The sequence below is a fragment of the Cheilinus undulatus genome, linkage group 6 (genome assembly GCF_018320785.1).
Source record: "Cheilinus undulatus linkage group 6, ASM1832078v1, whole genome shotgun sequence".
In the NCBI taxonomy this organism is placed as follows: Eukaryota; Metazoa; Chordata; class Actinopteri; order Labriformes; family Labridae; genus Cheilinus; species Cheilinus undulatus.
Genome location: NC_054870.1, coordinates 16,526,141 through 16,551,304, shown reverse-complemented (window position 1 = coordinate 16,551,304; position 25,164 = coordinate 16,526,141). Strand labels below are relative to the sequence as shown.

General features: G+C 41.3%; 1 protein-coding gene and 1 long non-coding RNA gene across 3 annotated transcripts; one reads left to right on the top strand and one right to left on the bottom strand.

Moving 5' to 3' along the window:
• LOC121511461 lies at window positions 1–5,546 on the bottom strand. 2 transcript variants are annotated; one of them, XR_005992045.1, is made up of 7 exons: window positions 5,311–5,546; window positions 4,379–4,461; window positions 3,856–3,997; window positions 3,425–3,516; window positions 3,074–3,244; window positions 2,045–2,132; window positions 1–210 (listed from the first exon to the last, which is right to left on the bottom strand). It is a non-coding gene; the product is annotated as an uncharacterized LOC121511461 (long non-coding RNA). The 2 variants fall into 2 exon arrangements; XR_005992044.1 differs by having other exon boundaries at window positions 3,856–3,978.
• Window positions 5,547–12,944: 7,398 nt separating this feature from the next.
• LOC121511228 (high-affinity choline transporter 1-like) lies at window positions 12,945–21,720 on the top strand. The gene is made up of 8 exons (XM_041789832.1): window positions 12,945–13,128; window positions 16,347–16,463; window positions 18,405–18,560; window positions 18,678–18,826; window positions 18,959–19,102; window positions 19,655–19,808; window positions 20,691–20,908; window positions 21,157–21,720. The coding sequence occupies exons 1-8, from the start codon at window positions 12,945–12,947 to the stop codon at window positions 21,718–21,720; spliced, it is 1,686 nt and encodes a 561-aa protein (XP_041645766.1).
• The last annotated feature ends 3,444 nt before the right edge of the window (window positions 21,721–25,164 follow it).

Below are 25,164 nucleotides of genomic sequence, written 5' to 3'. Positions count from 1 at the left end.
ACTCAATTGTGATGTCTTCATGGAATCAAAGGGATAGTGAAGTCAACAGCAGGGCAGGGCACCCCCCTTATGGAGTCTGGACATAGGTGGTGGTGGTGAGGGATACAGGATGAGATGAGCAGAGGACTTGTGATGAGCTGAACCTGATGTTGATGAAATGGAATTGAGATGGCTGGGGTGTAGGAGAGTTACAGCTTTGACTTCAAATATCTGCAGAAGAGAAGAGAATTTAAAATACAAAATCAGCACCATTAGGCAAATGAAGTTGTGGTAAAATCTGACATGTTTACTTAAAAGTCAATGCCCATAATCAGCTGATCACCATAGCAGGAAAGGAAAGGTAAAAGAGGTAGAGACATGAATAAGCAGTAACTTCATAAATAAATGTGAAACAGTCACCTGCTTGAACTTCCACTGGGCTTCATTTAGTGATTAGTGCAGCGATAGTTAACTATTGTCACTACAGCATCACTATGATGTAAGACTGTTCTTACAGTCTCATCAAGGCAGGAGTGCACGGGCCAAGAGGGATTACATCATAATAAATCATCTTATTTCTTAAGGAAGACCCTGAGGTGAGGTTGCATCTGCATGGTGCTCTTTCATAAACAGTATCAGCTCTGACAGTCTAACGCCCGTTTCAGACTGGGAGCGTGTTTTGCTGCTTGCGTGTGCCACGCGTCAGCTCCAGCTCCTGCCGGTGCAGCACAAAGAGCATGAGTTTGCTGCGTGTCAGCCGCATTTTCCTGCTCTCAAAGCCCTGTCCTTCCTCACGAGTTTTACCTGAATAAACCCCCCTACATGCTTATAGATTTAGCGTATTGAGGAAGTTTGTCGGGAACTATTCAAAATAAAAGCATTCTGTACAAGTGAACGGAGTTTCTCTAAAGAAATACTAAACCGGGCTTTTACTTTGAAAAAAAAAAAACAGAAAAGCATTCATATGATGTTTATCTTTCCTGTGATATATTCTAACAGTGTGGAGACAGAAAGTTTCACTAATAGTTGCTCTTTAGAGAACAACTTTATAAAACAGGCACATTTAAGCTTGTGGCCTTCCTCAGGGTTATCAAGAAACACACTGTAAACATATTCTATGTGCATATTTTCCACAACGATATAAATATTGCTCTCTATTTATCATTTTCCTGTCTAATATGGTCACCAGCCGCATGCAGTGCATGGAAAAAATAGGCGAGACTTCGAATCTCTGAACTGAAGCTGGCAGTCTGAAAGCCCTGACTTGTTAACATGCAATCAAACTGAAAATCCACGCGTATCGTGGTCAAGACACGCGCGTCACGCTCCCAGTCTGAAACAGGCTTGACTGTTGATCTGAAGCAAAAAGTCAGAAAACAGACATCCAAGTACATGCATAGGTTAGTGTGTATTATAGTCAGTGTCAAACTCCTGTCATAACTTTAAATACTTCACAAATATTCTTATTATCTTCTTACAGTTGCTAACTTGTTAGGAGGCTGCTCATGGACCTGATCTAGACAGCATGCAAGGAGAAGAGATGAAGACACTGTCAAAGCTATGATAAAGTACCTGTTCATCCACAAGGCTCACAGGGTGGTATTTTATTTCACAGTGTACATAAAGGAATAAGAATTACATTTACAGTAATCTTATTAACTCCTTTATCTTGTTAACATTTAAGACTTCATAGTGATATTAAACTCATTAATCCATTCAATTCAGATCATTACATGCTGATCTGTTGCTTGTATGGCCATAGTCTTTACTCTTTCTGCATCTTCATGTCTAACTCTGAATCCAATGCTGTACAACAACAACAATTACAGAGGAAAGGCAGCCTTCTGCACTAAAAGTAATTTGTGAATAAAAGCACAAGACCAACTTTAAAATAAATCAGTATAATGGCTTAATTGGTGATTCTCTGCTGAGAGATGAGAGATCTTCTTGTGAAAGAACAGTTATTTTGAAAGCTTAAACCAACCAGCACTAGGAACAAAGACATTTTTACATGAAACATATAATATTTATAAAACATTAAACCACCTTAGTGGAGTGGGCAAACCTTGGTCTGGAGATTTCCTCAGTCTGTCTCCATTCCTTGGATGTACTGTATGTGAGCCAAACACAAGGAACCTCTGGTGCTGGATGATCTGAAATTTAAATAAAGTTTCAGAACCTCACAAACTCAGACAGTAAATTTAGATCACTGTAAAGTGTAGCTAGCCAATATCAGACAAAAACAAGCAGCAAAAATGTTAGCATTTACCATTTCTTATAATCCTTTCCAATTTCTTTCCATTATGCAGCAAAACACAGAACAATGAAGGCCAAGCAGAGTAAATGAGATGTGGCCAAAAATCAGTATGATTATTCTGTATGCTCGGATTGGCACAAAAATTTGTGGGGTGTCCTGTCCTGATTTCTGGTTAGAAGCAATCTAGATACAATAGATGCAATATAGCAAAACATTTGATGGAAGTGTTTTGATAAGCAACAGCCAGTGAACAAATAAGGAACTTTTCTGTTCTTAGAGCAAAATTCTAAAAAGATAAACACAGGTTATTTTACATATGCAGCCCTTATAATGCAGAGAAAACAAATGCAATAATACTATTACTATTTGATGAGAATATTTAATGGTGCTGTGAAAAGATTTTTTTATATAGATTCAGTCAGTGCTTTAACAGTACAAATCTGAGTAATAAAAACAAATTCAGGCTGCAGCTTAAACTAATTTATGGGCATGTAGTCCAATAATCCAACTGTGAGAGAAGATCCATCAAACTTCTCTTATGGAAGTTATGATCCATAAACTGACATATGAACTACCCCATATGTAAACCAAATGAACAAGCAGCAGTCATGGAGGACATTACTGTTTCAAATACAAGTTTACGCTATTAAGTTATTTTAAAAAATACTGACACCTTTACATACCGCTTCATAATCACATGTGCTCTATGAATTATTTAATTGTTCTAATAATATAGAGGGTAAAACAACTGAGAACAGTGTGTAATCCAGTGCAGGTGTTCATGTTACATCGACAAGAAAAAATTAAATTTTCTGGGAGATCTTTAAATTGACTTACTAAAGCAACTTTCACTGCAGTACACATCCCTTCACAGATACCTGACGCCTCACAGACACAGACTTGTTGTCTAAGACTTCTCACCCGTACATGGTTGGAGACCAGACCTGATTGGGGTGCAGCCTTTTTATTCAGACTCACAAATCTGAACACTAAAGGTACAGGACAACCCTAAAGATAAAAATGAAGAAAAAAGTCATAAGCAAGGAAGTCTACCATATCTACACAAGACAAATGAACATCTATACATTTTCATACAGGTATTCATTGTTCATAGGACTGGATTATTAACCGGTTAAAGGTAGCAGCAGTAACTGTTTTAACAGTAAAGTGACCTGTACTAACAATTACCTTCAAATCTTTGATATATTTACATTATGAACCTCATGGCTCTCAGGTAAACTGAGACATAACTCCTTGGAGGAAGGCTCATGGCAAGCTTTCTGTAAGAAAGATTGATATCTATACCAACATTTTTGGGCAACAGTCTACAAGACAACAGAGACAGGTATTATGTACAACATCGATAAAAGGATCAAGACTAACGCTATATGTGCAAGCATAATAAGTTAGCTGACAACAAAAAAGTGTTGTTCCTATGTTTTCAACCAAACATTACAATGATTTTGCTTCAGTGCAGCAGTAGAAAAAGCAGATACTGAAACATTTATGTTACAATATCTTACAGTATGTACATGTTTATTTTAGATAGCTAACTTTGAAGCTATAATTCATAAAAAAAATTAAACACTTTCAAAATCAATTCAGTGTTTTTCTCTTACCTTTGATTCTCAGTGATTACCCACTGAACTAGAGATATGAGCAGGGCTCTCTGCTATGATGTTAAAGTTTGATGGCCGGTGGTCTTGAGGGGAGCCCTGAAAGCCATCCAAACACATCTGGTTCTGGAAGACAAAAACTTAACTAAGAAAATGGTTTGAAGCAGGCTAATATTTATAAAAAATATTTTTTAATACAACTGTTTATATATTCTGATCATGTCTAGTCAGCATCCTTGCATCCTTTGTGAATCTTGCAACCACACTAACAATACTCATAGACTTGTTCATTGTAGAAATAATACCAACAATAGCTTGTATACATCTAAATCTTATTTTTTTATACTTTTGTCTGTTTATTTATTTTTTATCTTCAATGTTTAATTCCTGTACATTGAGAGCAAAATTAACCAGTCACATTCCTTGTTGTGTAGGCATACTTGGCCAGTTCAGCTAATTCTGAATAACCAAATTAAGTATTTATCCGATATGCTGATTGTTTGTGCATATTAACAGTAAACCTTACCTCCACCACATGAATCCAGCCCCCTTGGAGTCCTGTGAAGGGTTTTCTCCAGGATTTGTTCCTTTTCCATCCTCAGCTGCTCTCTGTTTTGAAGAGAAAAATCTTGTGAGGCTGACTTGTCAAAACTGATGAGAAATAAAGGAAAAGTAACGAATGACCACTTAGTTCTCTGAAACTCCACTGGTGTAGTGTCATTTTATATAAATTATAATAATATAATTAAAGACTGTAGTAAGAAGAACTTAATCAACATTACCAGTATTTTTAAAAGAGGTGTGCTTTTATGTAAGATACCAATCCCTGTATAACAAATATGGCTGTTGCTGAAATGAGCCTTTCACCATAATTTAAAAATTCAATCAATCTGTTCATCTGTGTCCTTAGTAACCTTGTAACACCTGCATAGAGTTTTTGCATAGATGTTTGCCTCTAGCCTAAATGTTCCAAGGTTCTCCTCTTCAGCCATCTTCATGCTCAATTTTAAAATTAAGGATATCAAGAATTCCCAGACTGGAGGAACTGATGATGTTATAGAAATCCTTGATGCAGATTTTGCAGCGGTGGTTTTACGTATATTTGAGGACCTTTAAATGAAATGCAGTGTCCGTCACAATAAAGTGTCCGGGCACACATGGGGGTCCAACCAGTGGACATTTAAACGTTTAATTAGTGAGAAACTAATGGACAGTATTCATGGTCATTAGTAATACTCCACTTTACACTCAGTCTGTATCAACAGAGTTTCTTAGCTTGTATTGATAGAAAAACGGCCATGCAGATACTCTTATTACTCTTTCGGATGATAATAGCGATCTCATTAGCCTGACTTTTTTCTACTGCCCTGGTACTTAAACCACGCTAGTGAAGCACAAAAAGGCGTTCATGTAAACATTTAAAATAACATGCAGAATCATAACAACCATGATACTTACATGCATGACGCCTGCAGAGACAGGAAGCTGACGGAGAAGCAGACTCTGTGCTCCGTTCTCATCGTAACACTCGCTGAGAATTATGGGAGGTGACAATTACCGTAATAACAGTTTAAAGGGAAGCTAAAAATTGCGAATACAGGCCATTTTCCTGGAAAATAAGTCTAAAAATAACACAAGGTGACAGGAAAAAAGCGGAGAGAGTTTCAATGAAATCTTACAGTACGAAAAACACATTGACATGTAAAAAAACGATTATAAATTCTGAAATCATAGCAACGTATGCTCGTATGACGACGTAATGAAAGCAAAATTAAAAACAAAAGCAACCCGATGAATTATCGTTAATACATACCAAGTTATTACGCTTTATGAGCAGATTAAAAACCCAATATAGCTTCTTTCCTGCTCTTGAAGAAAACGTGATGTCAGCACGAAAGATGCTGCCTATTCAAATGAATGGGATTTAGTTTCATGCTGCACAACACGAGAAAAAGCAGAAATTCGTGTCCATGGACACGACTCAATAGATTAAACTTCGTGAGTATTTCACGTATTTTTGTGAGATTGGGTTGTACTGTGAGGTATGGTAGACAAGACTCAGGCGCTGTAGAGAGCTGCAGCTGGTCTTAAATAGCATGAGTTCATTAGATGATCCGCTGCAGGTGTGACTCTCCACAGCACCGGGGGGCAGGGTGAAAGCCTCAGGAGAAGCAGAGGAAAGTTAGCGCCAGCAACCAGCTCCGGAAACCGGAAGTTTCCACAAAATAAAACACACAATACAAAATAAACACCACAGTACCCCCCTCTCAACAGACGCCTCCTGGCGTCCTGCCAGGCTTGTCTGGGTGCTACCTGTAAAAGTCCCGAAGAAGGTCATCGTCCAAGATCAGTTTTCTGGAAATCCAAGATCGCTCCTCTGGTCCGTACCCCTCCCAATCTACCAGAAACTGGTAACCCCGGCCTCGAGGTCTGACGTCCAGGATTTTGGAGACGGTGAAAGCAGGGTGGTCATCGATGATCTGGGGGGGAGGAGGGGCGACGGTAGGAGGGCTGAGGTCACTGGAGGAAACCGGCTTGAGAAGAGACACGTGGAAGGTGGGATGGATTCTCATTGATTCCGGGAGCTTGAGTTGCACAGCAGAGGGGTTGATGATTTTGGTGATTTCAAAAGGTCCAACATAGCGTGGCGTCAGTTTCTTGGACTCGGTCTCGAGGGGTAAGTCTCTGGAGGAGAGCCAGACCTTCTGGCCAGGGGTGTATTCAGGGGCAGGAGTGCGGTGCGCGTCAGCCAGCCTCTTATTGCGTTCGGCTGTGCGCGAGAGTGCAGCCTTAGCCGTCTGCCAGACCTCTCTGACGCGCTGGAGGTGTTGCTGCACAGAGGGAACAGAGACAGAGGTCTCTTGCTCCGGAAACAGGGGGGGTTGATACCCAAGGCAACACATAAACGGGGACATGCCGGTAGCTGAGCAGGAGAGCGAGTTGTGGGCATATTCGATCCAGGGGAGATGAGAGCTCCATGAGGAGGGATGATGAGCAGCCACACAACGTAAGGCAGCCTCCAGACTTTGATTGGCCCTCTCCGTCTGCCCGTTACTTTGAGGGTGGTACCCAGAGGATAAGCTAACCGTGGCCCCCAGCTCCTTGCAGAACTCTTTCCAGACACGTGATACAAACTGGGGTCCGCGGTCCGACACGAGGTCGCTGGGGATTCCGTGGATTCGGAATACATGGAGGACCAAGAGATGAGCCGTCTCCAGGGCAGAGGGGAGCTTGGGGAGAGGGATGTAGTGGACGCCCTTAGAAAATCGATCCACAATGGTCAGGATAACGGTGTTACCTTCGGAGGGTGGGAGACCGGTGACGAAGTCCAAGGCAATGTGAGACCATGGTCGACCAGGAGTGGACAGGGGATGCAACAGGCCAGCAGGGGGTTGATGGGAGGACTTCCCCCTGGCACAGGTGGCGCAGGCAGCCACGAATTCGCGGGTGTCCCTAGACATACCAGGCCACCAGAAACTCTGCTGCAGGAACCCAAGGGTCCTCTGAAAACCGGGATGACAGGTGAGTTTGGACGCGTGAGCCCACTGGAGCACTGGAGAGCGAACAGAGTCAGGAACGAAGAGACGGTCAGGGGGTCCGGTACCGGGATCCGGTTGAGTCCTCTGGGCGTCCTTGACCGTCTGAATGACGTCCCAGGTGGCAGCTCTGACGATGCAGGAGGGGGGAAGAATCAGGTCCAGTTCCACGCTTTCACGAGGAGGGGAGTCCACACGAGACAGGGCATCAGGCTTGATGTTACGGGAGCCAGGCCTATAGGAGAGGGTGAAGTGGAACCGACTGAGGAATAGAGCCCACCGGGCTTGACGGGAGTTCAATCTGCGAGCCGTGCGCAGATAGGCCAGATCCTTGTGATCAGTCCAGATGATGAAAGGTTGTCGCGTGCCCTCCAGCCAGTGCCTCCATTCCTGCAAAGCCCAGACCACAGCCAGCAGCTCTCGGTTTCCCACGTCGTAGTTCCTCTCAGACGGGGACAGACGGCGAGAGAAGAATGCACATGGGTGGAGCTTCTTAGTTTCAGGGTCTCTTTGGGATAGCACCGCCCCAGCTCTGGTCTCCGAGGCGTCCACCTCTACCACGAACTGAAGGGAGGAGTCAGGGTGTTTGAGGACGGGAGCAGACGTGAATAGAGTCTTCAGTCTCGTGAACGCCTCAGCTGCCTCAGGTGACCACCGGTAGGGGGAGCTAGAGGAGGTGAGCCTGGTGAGGGGAGCAGCCACCCTACTGTAATCTCTAATGAATCTTCTATAGAAATTAGCAAAACCTAGGAATCGTTGGAGTTCCTTACGGTTACAGGGGACAGGCCAATCTGTGACTGCCTTAACCTTAGCTGGGTCAGGCTGTAATTGACCCTGGGCAATGATAAACCCTAGGAAGCTGACAGAGGAGGTGTGAAACTCACATTTCTCGGGCTTAACATAGAGTTTATTTTCTAGGAGTCTCTGAAGGACTAACCGGACATGTTGCTGATGTTCCTGGAGTGAATGAGAGAAGATAAGGATGTCGTCGAGATAAACAAACACGAAACGATTGAGCATGTCCCTGAGCACATCGTTAATCAGAGCCTGGAAAACAGCGGGGGCGTTAGTGAGACCAAAGGGCATGACCTGGTATTCAAAGTGGCCAATGGGGGTTTTAAAGGCAGTCTTCCACTCGTCTCCCTCCTTAATACGAATGAGGTGGTACGCATTTTTTAAGTCAAGTTTGGAAAAGACCTGGGCGGAACAGAGAGGCTCGAAAGAGGGGTCGATCAGGGGAAGGGAGTATTTGTTCTTTACCGTGATGTCATTGAGACCTCTGAAATCGATACAGGGGCGGAGTGTGGAGTCTTTCTTTTTAACAAAAAAGAAACCAGCTCCTAAAGGAGACGAGGAGGGGCGGATGAGACCTGTGGCTAGTGAGTCGTGAATGTAAGTCTCCATGGCCGCCCTCTCCGGGGCGGAGAGGTTGTACAGGCGACTACAGGGCAGGGACGTGCCGGGGAGTAAATCAATCGCGCAGTCATAGGGTCGGTGAGGAGGGAGAGAGACAGCTAGATCCTTGCTGAAGACTTCAGCTAGATCATGGTACACGTGAGGAACATTGGCTAAATCGGGAGGAGTGGGAGTGGCGGACTGGCGACTAACAGGGGGATTGGCTGAACGCAGGCAGTGAGAGTGGCAGTGTACGCTCCAATTGTTAATGGTAGCGGTTTTCCAATTGATCTGGGGATTGTGTAATTGAAGCCAGGGGAGACCTAAAACAACGGGAGCATGGGGTGAAGGAATAACGAGAAGTTGAATTTTTTCACTATGATTGCCGGAGGTAATGAGGGTAATGGGGGCTGTCTTGTGAGTGACCTTAGCGATGAGTCTGCCGTCTAAGGCAGTGACGTTCTTGGGAATGGGTAAGGGTTCTAGGGGGAGTTGAAGCTGTAGAGCTAAGGTGTCCTGGATAAAATTGTCATCAGCTCCGGAGTCAACAAGAGCTTGAATGGGAACTGAATCGCGCCCCCAGAGGACACTGGAGGGAACGGTTATGCGCAGAGGAGGGCTAGAGGAGGAGGAGGTTTGGCTCACGCGAGTGCCCTCATTCACGGGTGCCCTGTCTTTAGGCGTCTGGGGACAATTTATAAGAAAGTGACCTGCCTGACCACAGTAAATACAGAGCTTGAGGCTGAAGCGCCTTTGGCGCTCACTGGGGGTTAGTCTAGCTCGACCTAACTGCATGGGTTCCTCAACAGGTGTGGAGGGAGAATCACGGGAAGACCTAAAGTGCTCAGGGGACCGAGGAGCTGACTGACCAGAAGAGGGAGCTATAGGACGGGGGCTGAAAGACCTTTGCTGACTCCTTTCTCTACGTCTCTCCCTCAGACGATTATCAATACGAATAGCTAAAGAAATTCCTCAAGGGAGTCAGGTTCATCCCTGGAAGCTAGCTCGTTCTTAAGCTCACTAGAAAGGCTTCTAAGAAAAACTCCTTTGAGTTCGGTCTCCCCCCACCCGCTCTCAGAGGCTATAATGCGAAAATCAATGGAGAAATCAGCTACAGACTGGCGGCCCTGGGAGAGGGAGAATAAACGTTTGGCTGCTTCCTGGCCCTGGAGGGGATGATCAAAAATCCGACACAATTCACTAGAAAACGATGAGTAGGAAGCTAACACTGGGGACTCTCTCTCCCAAACAGAAGTGGCCCAGCGGGAGGCTTTCCCGCGTAACAAATTAATAATATAAGCTACCTTGTCCTGTCAGTGGGGTAACTCAGGTGCTGCTGGTCAAACACAAGGGAACAACGTAACAAAAACCCACTAGCGCTACCTATTTCTCCCGAAAAGAAATCAGGGTGAGGGACATGTGGCTCTCTAAAGTGGGGGAGGGGAGGAGAAGGTGAGGGATCTACTAAGGGTGGCTGAATGCTAACAGGTGGAGGCTCAGGAGCAGGGTGGTGAGGCTGAGTGGCAGAGAGTAATTGTTCGGAAATGTTGGAGACCTGGGTGTTGAGAGTCTGGAGAGATTGCATGATACCTTTCAACATGGATTCATGCTGTCCTAGTCGTTGTCCTTGATGGGTGATGGCTGTCCTGAGGGTGTCCGATCCCGCTGAGTCCATTTCTGGCCTGAGTCTTCTGTGATGTTTGAGTGGTGGTAGGACTCAGGTGCGGAGACGGAAGCAGTTTTAAACAGTTTATTGTGCAGGTAAGTACAGAGTGAGGGGGATTCCAAGAGTCCAAGAGGAGGTGAGGGTGAGCTGGAGCTGGCTGTGTTGATCTGAGCAGGAGGCACTGGAAAAAGGAGGAGAAGCATGTTAGTGAACGACACAAGGTAAGTACAAACACTGGAGATAACTAGAATCATCAAAAGATCACGAGAACTTCTCTGGAGGATCGGAGAAGGAGCCTGGAGCGGACGTTTACCGTGAGGTATGGTAGACAAGACTCAGGCGCTGTAGAGAGCTGCAGCTGGTCTTAAATAGCATGAGTTGATTAGATGATCCGCTGCAGGTGTGACTCTCCACAGCACCAGGGGGGCAGGGTGAAAGCCTCAGGAGAAGCAGAGGAAAGTTAGCGCCAGCAACCAGCTCCGGAAACCGGAAGTTTCCACAAAATAAAACACACAATACAAAATAAACACCACAGTTTATAGGATTTATTTTTAAATATTTAGGAATTTCATTGTGAATTTAGGGGTAGGGATTATATTTAGTTTTTTGGGGGGATTTTGGGCAATCTTTTTGTAAATCCTTCAGAAATTGTGTGTAAATTTGCTTTGAAATCTTAGGGAATATGAAGGGAATTTAGTTTTAATCTGGAATTTTTTTCACATAATTTTTGCAATGTCATGGAAATTTTGGGAATTTAAATGTTATGGAAATCCCTAGTAATTTTGAGGGAAATTTTTTCCAAGACCTCCAGAACTTTAAGTGGATGTTTATTCCTGGCCTTAATAAGCTCTGATGGTCATCAGGAAAAAAAATCACACAATGTTAAGCATTTTATTTAACCCTATTTAACCCTAACCCTTTTTTTGTGTTATGCTCTTCAGGTCCCACTGATCCGAATCGAGTTAGTGAAACTAAAAATAAGTTGGAAACTAAAGCTTGGTTCTCAGGAGGTTAAACCGGTTTTACTTGTACTTTTTACCATAATTAACAATCGTATGTTGTCATTGTAGTTCTCAGCCTCTTGAAATGTGAGATCTTTTGAAATGCACCTTCTGTCCAGGTACGAGTAACTTTGCTTGTTGTTTAGCAGGAAGTATGGGTCATTGTACGTTGGAGTAATTACATGTTTACTACAATGTTATAACTGAGCAAAATTTCCGGTTTTTACATGCCTGATCAGCCATTTTAGTTTAGTTTTTGCCTTCTTGCCTAACACAAATTCTACCTGTTTTACCCCTAGGGTGTGGTTTTACTGGATTGTTGAGTTTAAATTTGCTGTATTCTAACCTAAACTAACAGGCTTTATATGCCTTTAGTTATTTATTCTGTTTGATACTTAGTTTCCTGTCCTCTACAGTGAAGTTGGCCGCTGGCCAATGGTGGGGGCTAGATACTCGGGGTAGTTTCCTGTGCCTTTTTGTTCTAATGGTAAGTGCACCGGTAGACAATAGTTGTGAGTTCAAGAGTGGTGGATGAGAGCACTCCTGCAACAGATCCCCTGATAGGCTGCCACCTGGGATGGGAATTCCAGCTCTTTTCAGCGACACGGATCATTTGGCTCAGCTCAGCGAACAGAGATGGTTCTTTCGGCTCCCAAACAGCTCTTCATTCAGGTACCAGTTTGGCTTCATTTGACCTGCCAGTTTTAGCAGTGTTATATGACTGATAATTGGGCAGGTATTTTACACTAACTATGCTCAATTTTTAAAATTGATGAAAATATCATGTAATTATTTTTGCAATGTACTGCCTCTCCTAAACACTTTGCGGGTCAGATGAAATCTGCTCACTGATTGGGCTGCATGGCATACCTGAAATACAACATTAATGTTATACCATCAAATAATCCTTAATGCATGGTGTACCTGTGGCAGGCACAACATGCCCTGATCTCTACTAATCAATCAAATAACACACAGACACACACAACCTATATAAAAATAAAATTAGTAATAGTAATAATGATGTGAAATAGAGGAGTCGGCTCTTTGGATCTTTTGCAAACGACACATCACTGTCCCCACTGTGGGCTTCCACTCACTTCCCCTTCCCTTTTGTTAATTTTAAATAGTATTTTACTGTAAGGGTTTTTAGAATAAAATAAAACAACTGTTTCGCTCAAGGATAAGGTAGACATAGACTTTTAGTTATATATTTCATATTTATGCATAAACTTTGCATTATTTTGGAACCACATCTCTGTTGCCTGTAGTTCTTGAGACTGTTGGATCTGTTGCCTTGTTGCCAGGTTCTGTGATTAGAGCCTGTGTACATTTCCTGGGGTGAAAGTCCCTAGGTGTTGTTGTCTGCTAAAATCTTCTAAACCCCGCCCACTCCTCCTTTGTCAGCTATGAAGTATTTTGGCCAGAAACCTTAGCCAGCCAATCAGTCATCCATCAGCTACAGTGGAGTGAGGAAAGTCCACCAGTTTGATCATGGCTGTCAACATCCCAGGAGTGATAGCGATGGTCTTCTTCTATTTGCTGGTTCTAGGAACCGGTGTCTGGGCTTCTGTCAAGTCCAAAAGGGAGCAGAAGAAAAGTGCAGCCACTGGAGTGGATATGGCCCTGCTGGGAAACCGGAGGATTAGCTTGGTGGTGGGAATCTTCACAATGACAGGTGAGGAGAGCACAGCTGACACACCTAGAATAACAACTGCATAAAAATTTAAACGCAAAGATAAATTCCTAACGATAATTTTATAAGTGCCTTCAAATTTATCATGGGTTAGTGTTATATTTAATAGTATCAAAAACAGAAAAGTGTCTCGTATATCTTAACTCATTTGTGCCCAAATTTTTCCCAATACAATGCACAAAATTATCATAATTATTAACTAATTATTATCATTATGGGTCCCATATGAACATGTTCAGCAATTATTTTCTCCATTATTTTGCACTCATGTCTATAAAATCTTGTTTGAATGATTGGCATCTGCTGATGCCTGTGGGCATATTGTCTCTACCACTATAATGGAAAAACGTTAAGAGTACAAAAAATACAAGATATTCTGTATTTAAAAGAAAAAACTTTCCTCACTGGGAAACAATTTTACAATAAAGCAAATGTGATGGCTCAATTTCCTCATCAAATAGGAGACCTAGTGCTTTTAATATGTAGTTGTTAACTCTTTTGTTAATGGACAAACAAATTGGAAGAAAATTTGTTTTGAAAAGATTTAAAGGTCTTGAAATATATAAACATTTGCATTCAGAGCTACATTAGATTTTTAAAATAAAAATAATGTAACCTCAGGTGAATATGAGGGGGAAAAAATCCTAATTTCAATGTTTTTAATCAGGCGTTTCTAGTTTCAGGCCACATTGTTATGCAAAGAAAGCCTGTATAACGGCATTTTCTCAGGTTGTGGCACAACTGTAAAGGTTAAGATTATCCCAGGGGTATCACCTGCAAGCAGGATGTCAAAAACATCTGTACAGAAACACCTGAGTTATGATCTCAGGATGTAACAAGACATTCATAATAACAGGTTATTATTGAGAGGGCTTTACATTGACTTCTTTGCTTACCAGCCACTGTGGCTAGTGGTTCTGCAAAGTTTCTTGCCAATTGGCATTTCCAGTTTTCATGATGTGAAGTATGTATGTGTTATTGGTAATGCCTGGTATGAGTTAAAACACATGCTCCATTTTCCTTCATTAACCAATCAATGTACACTCTCCCCTTTTAAAAACCCATGTCAATGTTATGCTGTTGATAAAATGGGTCAGGACTTCAACGTCATGTGACAGGACGTACATGAAGACATATTTTTTTCTCAAGAGAGTTTCCCAAAGTGTCTACTTGTTTATCATCAGAGGTAGAAAAAGTACAGGACTACTGTACTCAAGTTAAAGCACAGTCACTCTGATTGAAATGTACTTAATAAAAGTGGAGTAGAAAATGAGGAGTTGTACAGTGAAATATGATCTTTCCTTATTGTTGAGAACAAGAGAATAGATCTCCAACCAGGTTGTTCAGGTAAAGTCACACCTCTATAATAAAGTAAAATACACATCAAAATTGACACTGTTAACTGAGCTCAAAGTCAAATTCAACTCTAAAGGTGTATTTACCGGTTCACACGACATACAGTTAAACTATTACATATTTCCTGTGGCAAGTAACAGGTTCTGGCGATATAGAAATCACACCTGAGGCCAGTTAGAATATATGAAACCTTTGTGTTGTGTGCCAGTGTGTGTCACACCAAGCATGGAGAAGAGAAAGAAGAGCCCAGAATTGTCTGAGGACTTAAGAAGCAAAACTGTGGAAAAATACGAACAATCTCAAGGTTACAAGACCATCTCCAGAGATCTAGAAATTTCATTGTCCACTGATCGTAATAAAATCAAGAGGTTTACAACACATGGAACTGTGGCTAATCTCCCTGGATGTTGACAGAAGAGAAAAATTGACAAATGATTGCAACTCAGGATAGTTGGAATGGTGCATAAACATCCTCAGTCAACTTCCACACAAATTCAGGCTGTCCTGCAGACTCAGGGTGCAAAAGTGTCAGCTCAGACCATACGTTGTTATCTGAACGAGATGAAGCGCTATGGCAGGAGACCGAGGAGAATCCCACTGCTGACAAAGAGACATAAAAAAGGCCAGACTTTGCAAAAATGTACCTTAGTAAGTCTCAATCCTTCTGGGAGAACATTTTGTGGACAGATGAGAGTAAGGTAGAGCTTAGTCTCTACCTTAGTCTGCCTACAGTCAAACATGGTGGAAGTTCAAAGATGTTTTGGGGTTGTTTTGCTGCCTCTGGCACTGGGTGTCTTGACTGTGTGCAAGGAATCATGAAATCTGGAGACTATCAAAAGATTTTGGGCTGCAGTGTAGGGCCTAGTGTCAGAAAGCTGGGTCTGTGTCAGAGGTCATGGGTGTTCCAGCAGGACAATGACCTGAAACATACCTCAAAAAGCACCAAGAAATGGTTGGAGACAAAGCGCTGGAGAGTTCTGAAGTGGCCAGCAATTAGTCCGGATCTAAATCCCATTGAACACCTATGAAGAGATCTCAAAATTGCTGTTGCAAGAAGCCACCCTTCAAATCTGAGAGACCTGGAGTAGTTTGCAAAAGAAGAATGGTCCAAAATTCCAGTTGAGGGTTGTAAGAAGTTAGATGATTTTTTTACCCCAAGGGTGTGTAACCAAATATTAATGACCCTGTGAAAATGAATCTGTATTTAGGTTTGTTGTATGACAGTTCACTGTGTAATGAACCCCTAAATCAAATTTCAGTCAAATAAAACATCTCTAAATTGATCAAATTAAGCTTCAAATTCATGAAAAATGAGGCCGTAAAATCTGCTCCAGGATAATGTGGGCATGTCTGTTGAATAAGCTGAAGCCACGCCCACTCAGGAAAACTACAATCCTCTCAGATTTTAAAAATGTTACAATCTGAATGTTGACCTCATGATCAGAGTGCAGCTGTCTAGGTTTGAGCCAGAGAAGAGACAAAATCCATTTCCTGGCTCAAATCTCTGTTATGGTACTTTAAATGATCCATGGGCCACTGTAGCTGATAGATTTGGCAACTTTACCTCACAATGAACAAAAATAGAAAACCAGAACTACAGGAGGTGTTTTGATTTGCAAAATGAGATGGTGGAGATAATTTAGACTGAATGAGCTGGGGATGTAAAACCTGCTTGGGAACGTAAAACTCACAGTATATTAAATTTTTCCCCTGTTGGAGAAGATTCATAGCTGGATGTTTCTGACAACCTTTTGAAAAAAAAATGTCATTTAATGTCTTTCAGTCTTTCACATGACCTTCTGTTTGTGGTATAAATCTCCTACAAAGCTTTATCTTCCTTGCAGCTACGTGGGTTGGAGGAGGCCTTGTTGTTGGCACTGCTGAGATGGTGTACACGCCCTCTATGGGACTAACTACAGCCATTGTGATGATTATAGCATACAGCTCTTCTTTCATCATTGGTAAGAGTTCTGTATCTTTTTATGTATGCTTGCATTAATAACTACAAAAATACAGCATGATAATATCCGAGCCAAATGGCAAGTATTTATGTGTATGATAGGATCGGTAATTGTTAAAGGAGTGGTTCTCATCTGGACCACCATCTCCTCAATGACAAATTGTTACCCAAACTTCTTAACATTTTCATTCATATAAGACTGACTTTTTAACAAATAAAAAAGAAGTGATCAAATAAAAAAGATGGAGACATATCCTTTCACATGTTTTTTTTCCAGTCACACATCAACAAACCACTAGAAATTGTTTCACGACCTGCTTTTGGGTCCCGACTCACCAGTTGAGAAAGAAGGGTTTAGGCAATTGTAACTTGACATTACTAAACCAAATATTATCACCTCATGCATTTTGATTTGATGAATTGCTTTTCATTAAAAAATATCTTTCCTTGAAAGAGCCAGCATGCCTTATAAACACAGAAAAGAAATATCCAATATATCCAAGTCATTATAGTTTTGCTCCCCTTTTCACCACTTCTGTGAGGGGAAGTGAGGGCATGTTCTGTCATAGGGGTAGTGATCTTGTTTTTTTACTAGTTGTAAATTGAGATTTCCATACAACAGGTGCCACAAATAATGCGTGTATTAATTCCTATATGTAAGAGCAGACCCGGCGGCATGGGCAGGCATTGGGGGGGCCATGCCCGCCTACGGAGTCAGCCGTGCCTGCCCTTGGACTTGAAGCTGTCCATATTTGGGTTTTGATTTTTTTTGTCGGCCATCTTCTATTATTCCTATCTTTGTCGATCCTATAATTCAACCAATCCAATCAATGGCAATTACAAATAGAGGGGGGCGGGTCACTGAGTCATACCGAGTCATACATTCATGGCGTTCACCGTGGCTAGTGCACAGTGAACTGAACATGGATATCCGGTGCTTATGGATAAAACAAAAGTACCAAGGACAAGCGACGATGCGGACGGGAGCGAGCAGGAAGCAGCGCCATACAGCTTCACTTCTATTGGAAACATAAGCACCAAAGTCAACAGCCACACTGGAGTAAACATTCATGATAGGAGGGTTAGCTATGGCAGCTAGGGAGCACAAGGAGCAGTGCCAAGCAGCGTAACTCATCCGCATGGAAGAAATGTGACGACGTCAAGAACACCAACACCACTGAGGTTCACTGTAACATTACAGCTGTGAGGAACAGCCACTGCAACCTTCTCTTATTTCTATTGCAAACTTTAATCTTGAACATTAATGCCACCCAAGGTAGTCCAACTAAATGGGATGACAAGTGACAACAAGTGAAAAGCGCACACTGAACCAGGCGTTCCTCTTCCATTATGTTAAGTATACCATCCACTGTACACCACGTTCCACATAGTTATGTAAATGATCATTTTCTCTGATTTTCCTAAATAGTCGATGCAAATAACAGTCTAATTTTCAAGTCATCAACTGTAAGAGCATAATTCACATTTATTGAACAAACTATTTATAACTATTTATTGTTCAAAAATAAAAAACACGAAATGCACCGTTCCACATTATCATGCACAACAGTGTTTCAAAACATTTTAAAGGTTGTAAAGAACTGAAAATGGTCATTTGTTGAATTTGCAGCATTAGGAGATCATATTTACTGAAATCTAAATCTATTTCAATCAAAAACATCTTAACAGGTCAAGTTCCATGTTAACATAGGAGCCCTTCTTTGATATCACCTTCACAATTCTTGCATCCATCTGGTTTAATTGGCTTAAATTAGCATGCCAAAAGTTATCAGTGGGATAAATGTGACTCTGCTTTAACAGTGTACTTGACCCGTGTTTGAGATGATCACATCATTAAAAACCAACTCTTGGGGTTGTCCCAACTTGATGTAGAAGTCACACTCCTTAGTTCTAACTTTGATGTTTCTCTTCCATTTTCAAGCTGGCATGGTATTTGCCAAGCCAATGAGAGCTAGAGGTTGTACAACAATGCTGGACCCTTTCAACATAAAGTATGGAAAAGCACTAACAGCTGGACTGAGCCTGGTTTTACTTTTTGTTGATCTGATGTGGGTACCCACAACACTCATTGGTTTAGGTGGGTATGTGTAAGCATTTAAATTTTACATTTGTTCCCCTTTACATTATGTAGATAAAACTACAGTAAAGTTGAGCTGCAAATACTAAAATTCTATTTTTGCCATGATTTTCACAGGAGGAATCATGAATGTGGTCTTGGATTTACCTTTTGCTGTTTGCATCTGGATTTCTGCTGCTGTTGCCATCATCTACACACTGCTGGGAGGCCTCTACTCTGTGGCCTACACAGATATTATACAGCTCTTCCTCATTTTCATTGGTCTGGTGAGTTTGCAGTTTTTTTAAGTGAGTGTCTGGCTCTTTTTTATTTCTGGGAAAAACACACAGGATAAAAATAATAAGTGAAAACCTTAACACTTTAGTGTTTATCATTAACATGGCTACATTTCTCTGCAGTGGGTTTGTGTTCCCTTTGTTTTGATGAACCCGTACACTTTGGACATCAGTCAGACGTTGATGAACAACACCTTACACGCTCCCTGGATCGGAACGCCAGAACTGAAAACAGCCTGGAGGATTGTTGATGATTTCTTATTCTTTGTAAGGAAGAAACATTCTGACTTTCATCAAAGTCAATAGATCACTTTTTTGCTACTGATTATATTGATAGCTTGTTGGCAGATATTATTGTATTATCTTCCACAGAACAGCTGATAAAACTGATCATGAGACATGTTCAATGCAGTCCCTGGGGTTTTTGAGTGTGGAAATCAAATGAGACCCATATAAATATTTTGTTCCTTAGAAATTTACTTACTCTATAATGAATGATGAGACAACATCCATCTGGGGCAAAACCCCATTTTGATTCAAGTTTATCTTTGACAAAGAATTATTCTGTATGGGAACGATGAGGTGCATTTGTATGAAGCATATACTGTGGGTTTTAATCCACTTTGGATTACAATTTGCAAGAGATACAGGGCGCATACTTCACCAAAACTACATGATATGTCAGGGAAAACACATATTTTCTTAGTTTATTTGGGCAGCTTTAAATGCCTTTGGCCAAAAGTAGAGATTAATTTGATAGTGTTTATTTTGTGGGGAGGTCACACGTTTGAATTAAAAGACAAACCATTTCACTTTCAGGCACTGGGGAGTCTGGGGTTCCAGTGCTTCCACCAGAGAACCTTGTCGGCCTCTTCCACAGCCACAGCAAAGATCACATGTCTTGTTGCTGGTTTCATCCTTCTTTTATTTGGAATACCTCCTATACTGCTTGGGGCTGCAGCTGCATCCACAGGTGAGATGGACGGATGGATGGATGGATGGATGGATGGATGTTTATTTTCAGACTGATTGATTTGTTGGATGGATTAATTTTTATCAATGATAATTCATCAAATATCTATTTGAACTAAACTACAATGAACAAACTTTTACTAAACTATGCAAAGCGTGGAAAATGTGTCAGAGAGAGATAAATAAACAAGAAGGCTGATGGACTTAAAATGTCTGAGTCACATGTGGTTTCACACGTACTTTAAATAAGGGACAAAGAAAAGCTCAAGCTAAGGAGTACTTAAACTCTGTAAATTAACTTTCCCACACAGATGACCAGTGGACAGACTTTGACTTTACAGTCACGTTGGTTTCACCAATATTTGTGTAGGTGAAGGTGCTGTGCTGGATAAATGTGTACACAACAAAGTAAATCAACAACAGACTAGGGAAAACAAATGCAGCTTTCAGTGGATACACATGAAACACTTCCTACAGCTAGTTCTTCCAAGATCAAAGTAACTTGTGATCACAGTGAGTCTAATGTCCAACAGATCCAGGAGTGAGCAGAGGTCAGTCCATTAATGTTTCTTCCACAGTTCCAGCAAGTTAAAAGTCTTGTGGTGTCAAAATTTGGCTTTAGGACGAAAGCAGGGCTTGTATCGTCCTTCTGAAGTGGGAGAAGAGTTGTATGTCCTTCTTCAGATACCGGTGGGCTTACTGCAGTACTCCTGTCTGGATGGCATTGAAGAGAGGAAAACAACTCTTGAAACTGATCAGCTGACTGCTAAAACTTTAGCTAAAGCTGGAGCACAAGGCACACAGTCTAGGGTACTGGTTTGCTGTTTGAATGGATGTGGAATGGAGGTGGAGTTTATCAAGTGTTTTCTTTCTTATGTCTCAGACTGGAACTTGATGTCCTACGGTTCTCCATCTCCGTATGAACGTGGGGAAGCAGCTTTAGCTCTTCCCTTTGCCCTGCAGCACCTCACTCCATCCTTCATCTCCATCGTTGGTATTGGATGTGTGGCAGCAGCTGTGATGTCATCGGCTGACTCTGCTTTGCTTTCTGCAGCTTCTGTCTTCAGTGTGAACATATACAAGAGCATCCTGAGGCCTCAGGTAGAAAACATGCATGTTTATGATTAATGAAGCAGCAACAACAACAAAACACTGAAAAAGTCTGACAAAATGTGCTTATACTTAATAAGGTGAACATCTCATTCATTTAAAAGGCAAAGTGGAGTACAATCTTAAGTGAAATGAAGAAGAAAGAATTTTGAAAGAAAATGAATAAGAAAAAAAGAACAGTGAAACTTTTATTCAGTTATTTGCTTCCTTATAACCTTTATGTCTTGTTTCTACTCCAGGCATCAGACAGAGAGATTCAGTGGGTGATCCGTGCTGCTATGGTGGTAGTGGGTGTGGTAGGAACATCACTCACCATCCTGAAAAACAGCATCTTACTGTTTACATTCATTGGTGCTGAAGCAGCCTACATCTTTATCTTCCCTCAACTCGTCTGTGTCCTCTTCTTCAACATCTCCAATGGTTATGGGGCTGTTATGGGTTTGCTTGTGGGGATTTCTTTACAGCTACTCAGTGGGGATCCAATAATAGGGTTAGCACCAGTCCTACACTTCCCAGGATGCACTCTTGAAGACGGTGTTTATGTCCAGTACTCTCCAGTTAGGACCATCTGCATGTTGTCTGCTTTTGCTGCCATCTTGATTTTCTCCTACCTGGCTTCAGTGCTCTTCAACAAAGGTCTGCTTCCTGAGAGATGGGATGTGTTTAAAGTGAAAGGCCAGCAGTCACCACAACCACTGACACCAGTAGGTGGCGCCACAGAACCAAATGAGACTGAAATACTGAAGACAAGCCACTTTCTAGCAGAGGCATCAGAGCCAATGATCACCTGTAACTCTAAGTGAATGTATTTAATTTGACCCTGTTGTTTTTGTAACTTTTCTATCCTAACATTGTCAGGAAACTAAAAAAAATTAATTTACTGGGGCTAAAATTAAAACTAAGAAATCTGAGGATTTTCCAAATGGGAGGCTCTCCCAAGAGTGTATGACTGCAGCATGGAGACCTCTTGGATACAGACCTCTGTCATACAGACCTCCAGGTGGAGACAGCAATGTCCGGCACCCGTGCTCTTATTTTCAAAATAAAAGATCACGTCTGATTGCACTGTATGTTTATTTTTGTTTTTGTTCGTATATAGTTTTTAATATTAAATGAAGAGGACATACTTTCTGTTTTTAAAATGAATGATAACGTCTGGTCAGGTCTATTTTGTTTATATTTCATATTAAATGAGGAGGAAATACTTCTGACTTTCAAAGTAAAATGTCATGCCAGGTCGCATTGTATGAATAGTTTTATCATGTATTTAAAATTTTTATTTCAGTTTAAATTAAGAGGGCATACTTATAATTTTCAAAGAAAAAGATAGCATTCTTGAACATCTTGTCTTTTATGTTATTTTTTTATGTAGTGTCTTTTATATTAAATTAAGAAGAAAGTGGGATAATATTCTTTGTTATATATTCATTTATGAATATTGTTTTTTACATATGTCATAGTAAATTCAGATAAATAATATGAACTATTATTAACATACTGGTGTTTTTGTTATTTATCTATATAATATATGAGAACATTATAGCTTCTTGAAGACAAATCCCACCCTTTCCAAGCCTCTCTCTTCTGGTTGTAGACATAAAGTACTAGCCTGCAAAACAACAATAAGAGCAGCAAATTTCCATCTTGATTAATCTACCATGTTTTAGCTATTGGAGGTATTGTTACTTTGTCTTTCTTTTAGTCATGAGTTTTGTCTTTTATTTGTGGTTACCCCTTTAGCTTTGAACACTATGGTCACTTTATCACATTTTGTCCCGTCCTGTTGATTGTGTGTGGAAGGAGGCTGACTGGCTCACTGTAAACCAGTAGTGAAAAGATAAACCGATATACAGTTCTGCACCTCAGAAATGAAGCCACGTGGACTTAATATGAAGGAGGGATAACTTTTAACATTTCTGCCTGTCTGTACGCTTTAGAGAAAGGCAATAAAGGACAACGACAGCACGTAAATCTCACCTGTTGAGACAGCAGAACTACAGTTTATGTAGCACAAACAGGCTGAAACATAAACACTTTTATGAGTTAAAAACTTGGGAAAAGTCTTCAGTTATCAACGTAGCAACAGCCTGTTTATTCACATACCAAAAAAATCATCCAAGTAGACTTGCTGTTGTGAATGCCCGCATATGAGCTGAGATGGCATTATGCAAATCGGTCGCAGGCAAGAGGTCTGGGCGGGTGAGGTCTGTAACTAAGAGGTCTCCAGGCTGCAGCCATACCCCTCTCTGCTCGCCTCTCACTACTTTCATGACAGTATTTGCTATGGAGTTCCTAAGGAGTTGTTAATATTGTCAAGATTCAAATTGTTTCAGCCTCAAAAATATAGTTACTTAAATCCTGTAGGTGAGGAAAAGTCATTAAAATATCATGTTAAGATTAAATTTTCTTTTATAAGATTTTTCAAAAGATAGTATCAAACAATTACAGTTACTTATTGTTGGTATCATAGTTCATCAATCTGCCAGTAGCCATTTACTTTTTGCTGAGACTTAAATGAAATAGCCACAGTGCCTATATAAAGTACTCACCTCCTTCCATGTTTCACCCCTTACTTGATTTTATAAATCAATCATGGTCAATATAATTTGGCTTTTTTGACAAACATTACAAAAAGTATCTTTAATGTCAAAATTAAAAGAGATTTCTACAGAGTAATGTCAACTAAACAAAAATATATAATGTAACATGAGTGACTGCATAAATATTCACCCTCTTTAAAAGTGACTAATTCAACAGAGGTCTTAGTAGTCTCACAGTTAATGAAATGGGGATCACCTGAGCGAAATGAATGTGTCTCATGTTTTGTAGTATAAAGACACCTGTGTCTGGAAGGTCCATTCACTGGTTAAACAGTACTCTGGGCCACCATTACACCACAAGGACAAAATATGACTCCAAGGCACTGAAGATCCCCCAGAGTTCAGTTAAATCCCTCACCAAGAAGTGGAAGGAATATAGCACATGTGCACATCTGCCTAGAACAGGTCTTACCTACAAACTGAGTGACCGTTGTTGGGAATCAGCCATGTGGACAACAAGACTCGGACCTGGCAAACTTGCAGATGCATGTGTTTGTAGTTTTGGAGGAAACTGTTCTGAGTCATAAAAACTCAGAGACTCATCCCAGGAGCCCTTACATCAAGACATCTTCTCCTCTGATAGGAGACCTGAGGAGATTCTGAAGGGGGTCCACAGGTAATAAAAGCCAGTGTGACCCCCATTCCACCGCCATTATAGCAGCTGGCCAGCTGCCTTCCATTATTGCTCTGTTCCCCAGCTCTAAGTTTCTGCCAATTGGCTGGTTGAGTACAAAGATTTTGTTTCCTTCCTTCGACATCATCTGGACAGGAGTGCTGCAGAAAGCCCACCAGTATCCAAAGAAAGACACACAAGTCTTCTCCCACCTCAGAAGGATGATATGCCCTGCTCTCATCCTGAAGCTGAATCTTAATGCCACAAGCCTTTTGACTTGCTTGAACAGTGGAAGAACCATTAATGGGCTGACCTCTGCTCACTTCTGATCTATTGGACACCAGACCCTACCCCTGTAGGAAGTGTTTCACGTGCATTCATTGGAAGCTGCATTTATTGTGCTATTGTCTGCCTTTGTGTGTTGTCTTTGCTGTGTTGATCCAGTCGAGTGCCTTCACATACACAAACATTAGTGAAACTGTATAGTCAAAATCTGTCCACTGGGGTTTGTGTGAAGTTATTGTTCTGATGTTGTAGCTAAGACCCTCCATTTTTTCTACATCTTCTGTTCAAAGTCCACCATCTTTGAAGTCACATGTGTGAAGCCATATTATACTTAGACATTTTAAGACCATTATCCATCTTGTTTCTCTGGATCTCTCTCTGACACATTTTCCATGATTTGCTTTGCTTGTAAGTAGTTTGCCTTTGGTAGTTAAGTTATTTAATACAGTCAGTTATTTGTTTGCTCAAATGTCATTGATAACTGTTGATGCTGCTTTATTCATAAATTCTACTATAGATGCTCTTGCATCTGACCCCTCTGACCCTGTTCCTTGCTCTGCAGCTCTTGATAAATTTGAGCCTGTGTCTCTGTTTTAGGGCCCCTGCTTTTCTCTTTGTATTTATTGCCCCTGGGCTCCATCCTGAGAAAGCATGGCATCTCTTTCCACTATTATGCTGACGACAGTCAGATATATGTGCCGCTGAAAAAGAGAAATGCTTTCTCCCTCACACCACTCCTGGCATGTCTT

Bases quoted from the DNA above. Each gene is read 5' to 3' on its own strand.
- LOC121511228 (XM_041789832.1), top strand. From the start codon at position 12,945: ATGGCTGTCAACATCCCAGGAGTGATAGCGATGGTCTTCTTCTATTTG. The intron at 18,561-18,677 runs GTGGGTATGTGT...TGATTTTCACAG, and splicing joins CACAACACTCATTGGTTTAG to GAGGAATCATGAATGTGGTC. The intron at 19,809-20,690 runs GTGAGATGGACG...CTTATGTCTCAG, and splicing joins GGCTGCAGCTGCATCCACAG to ACTGGAACTTGATGTCCTAC.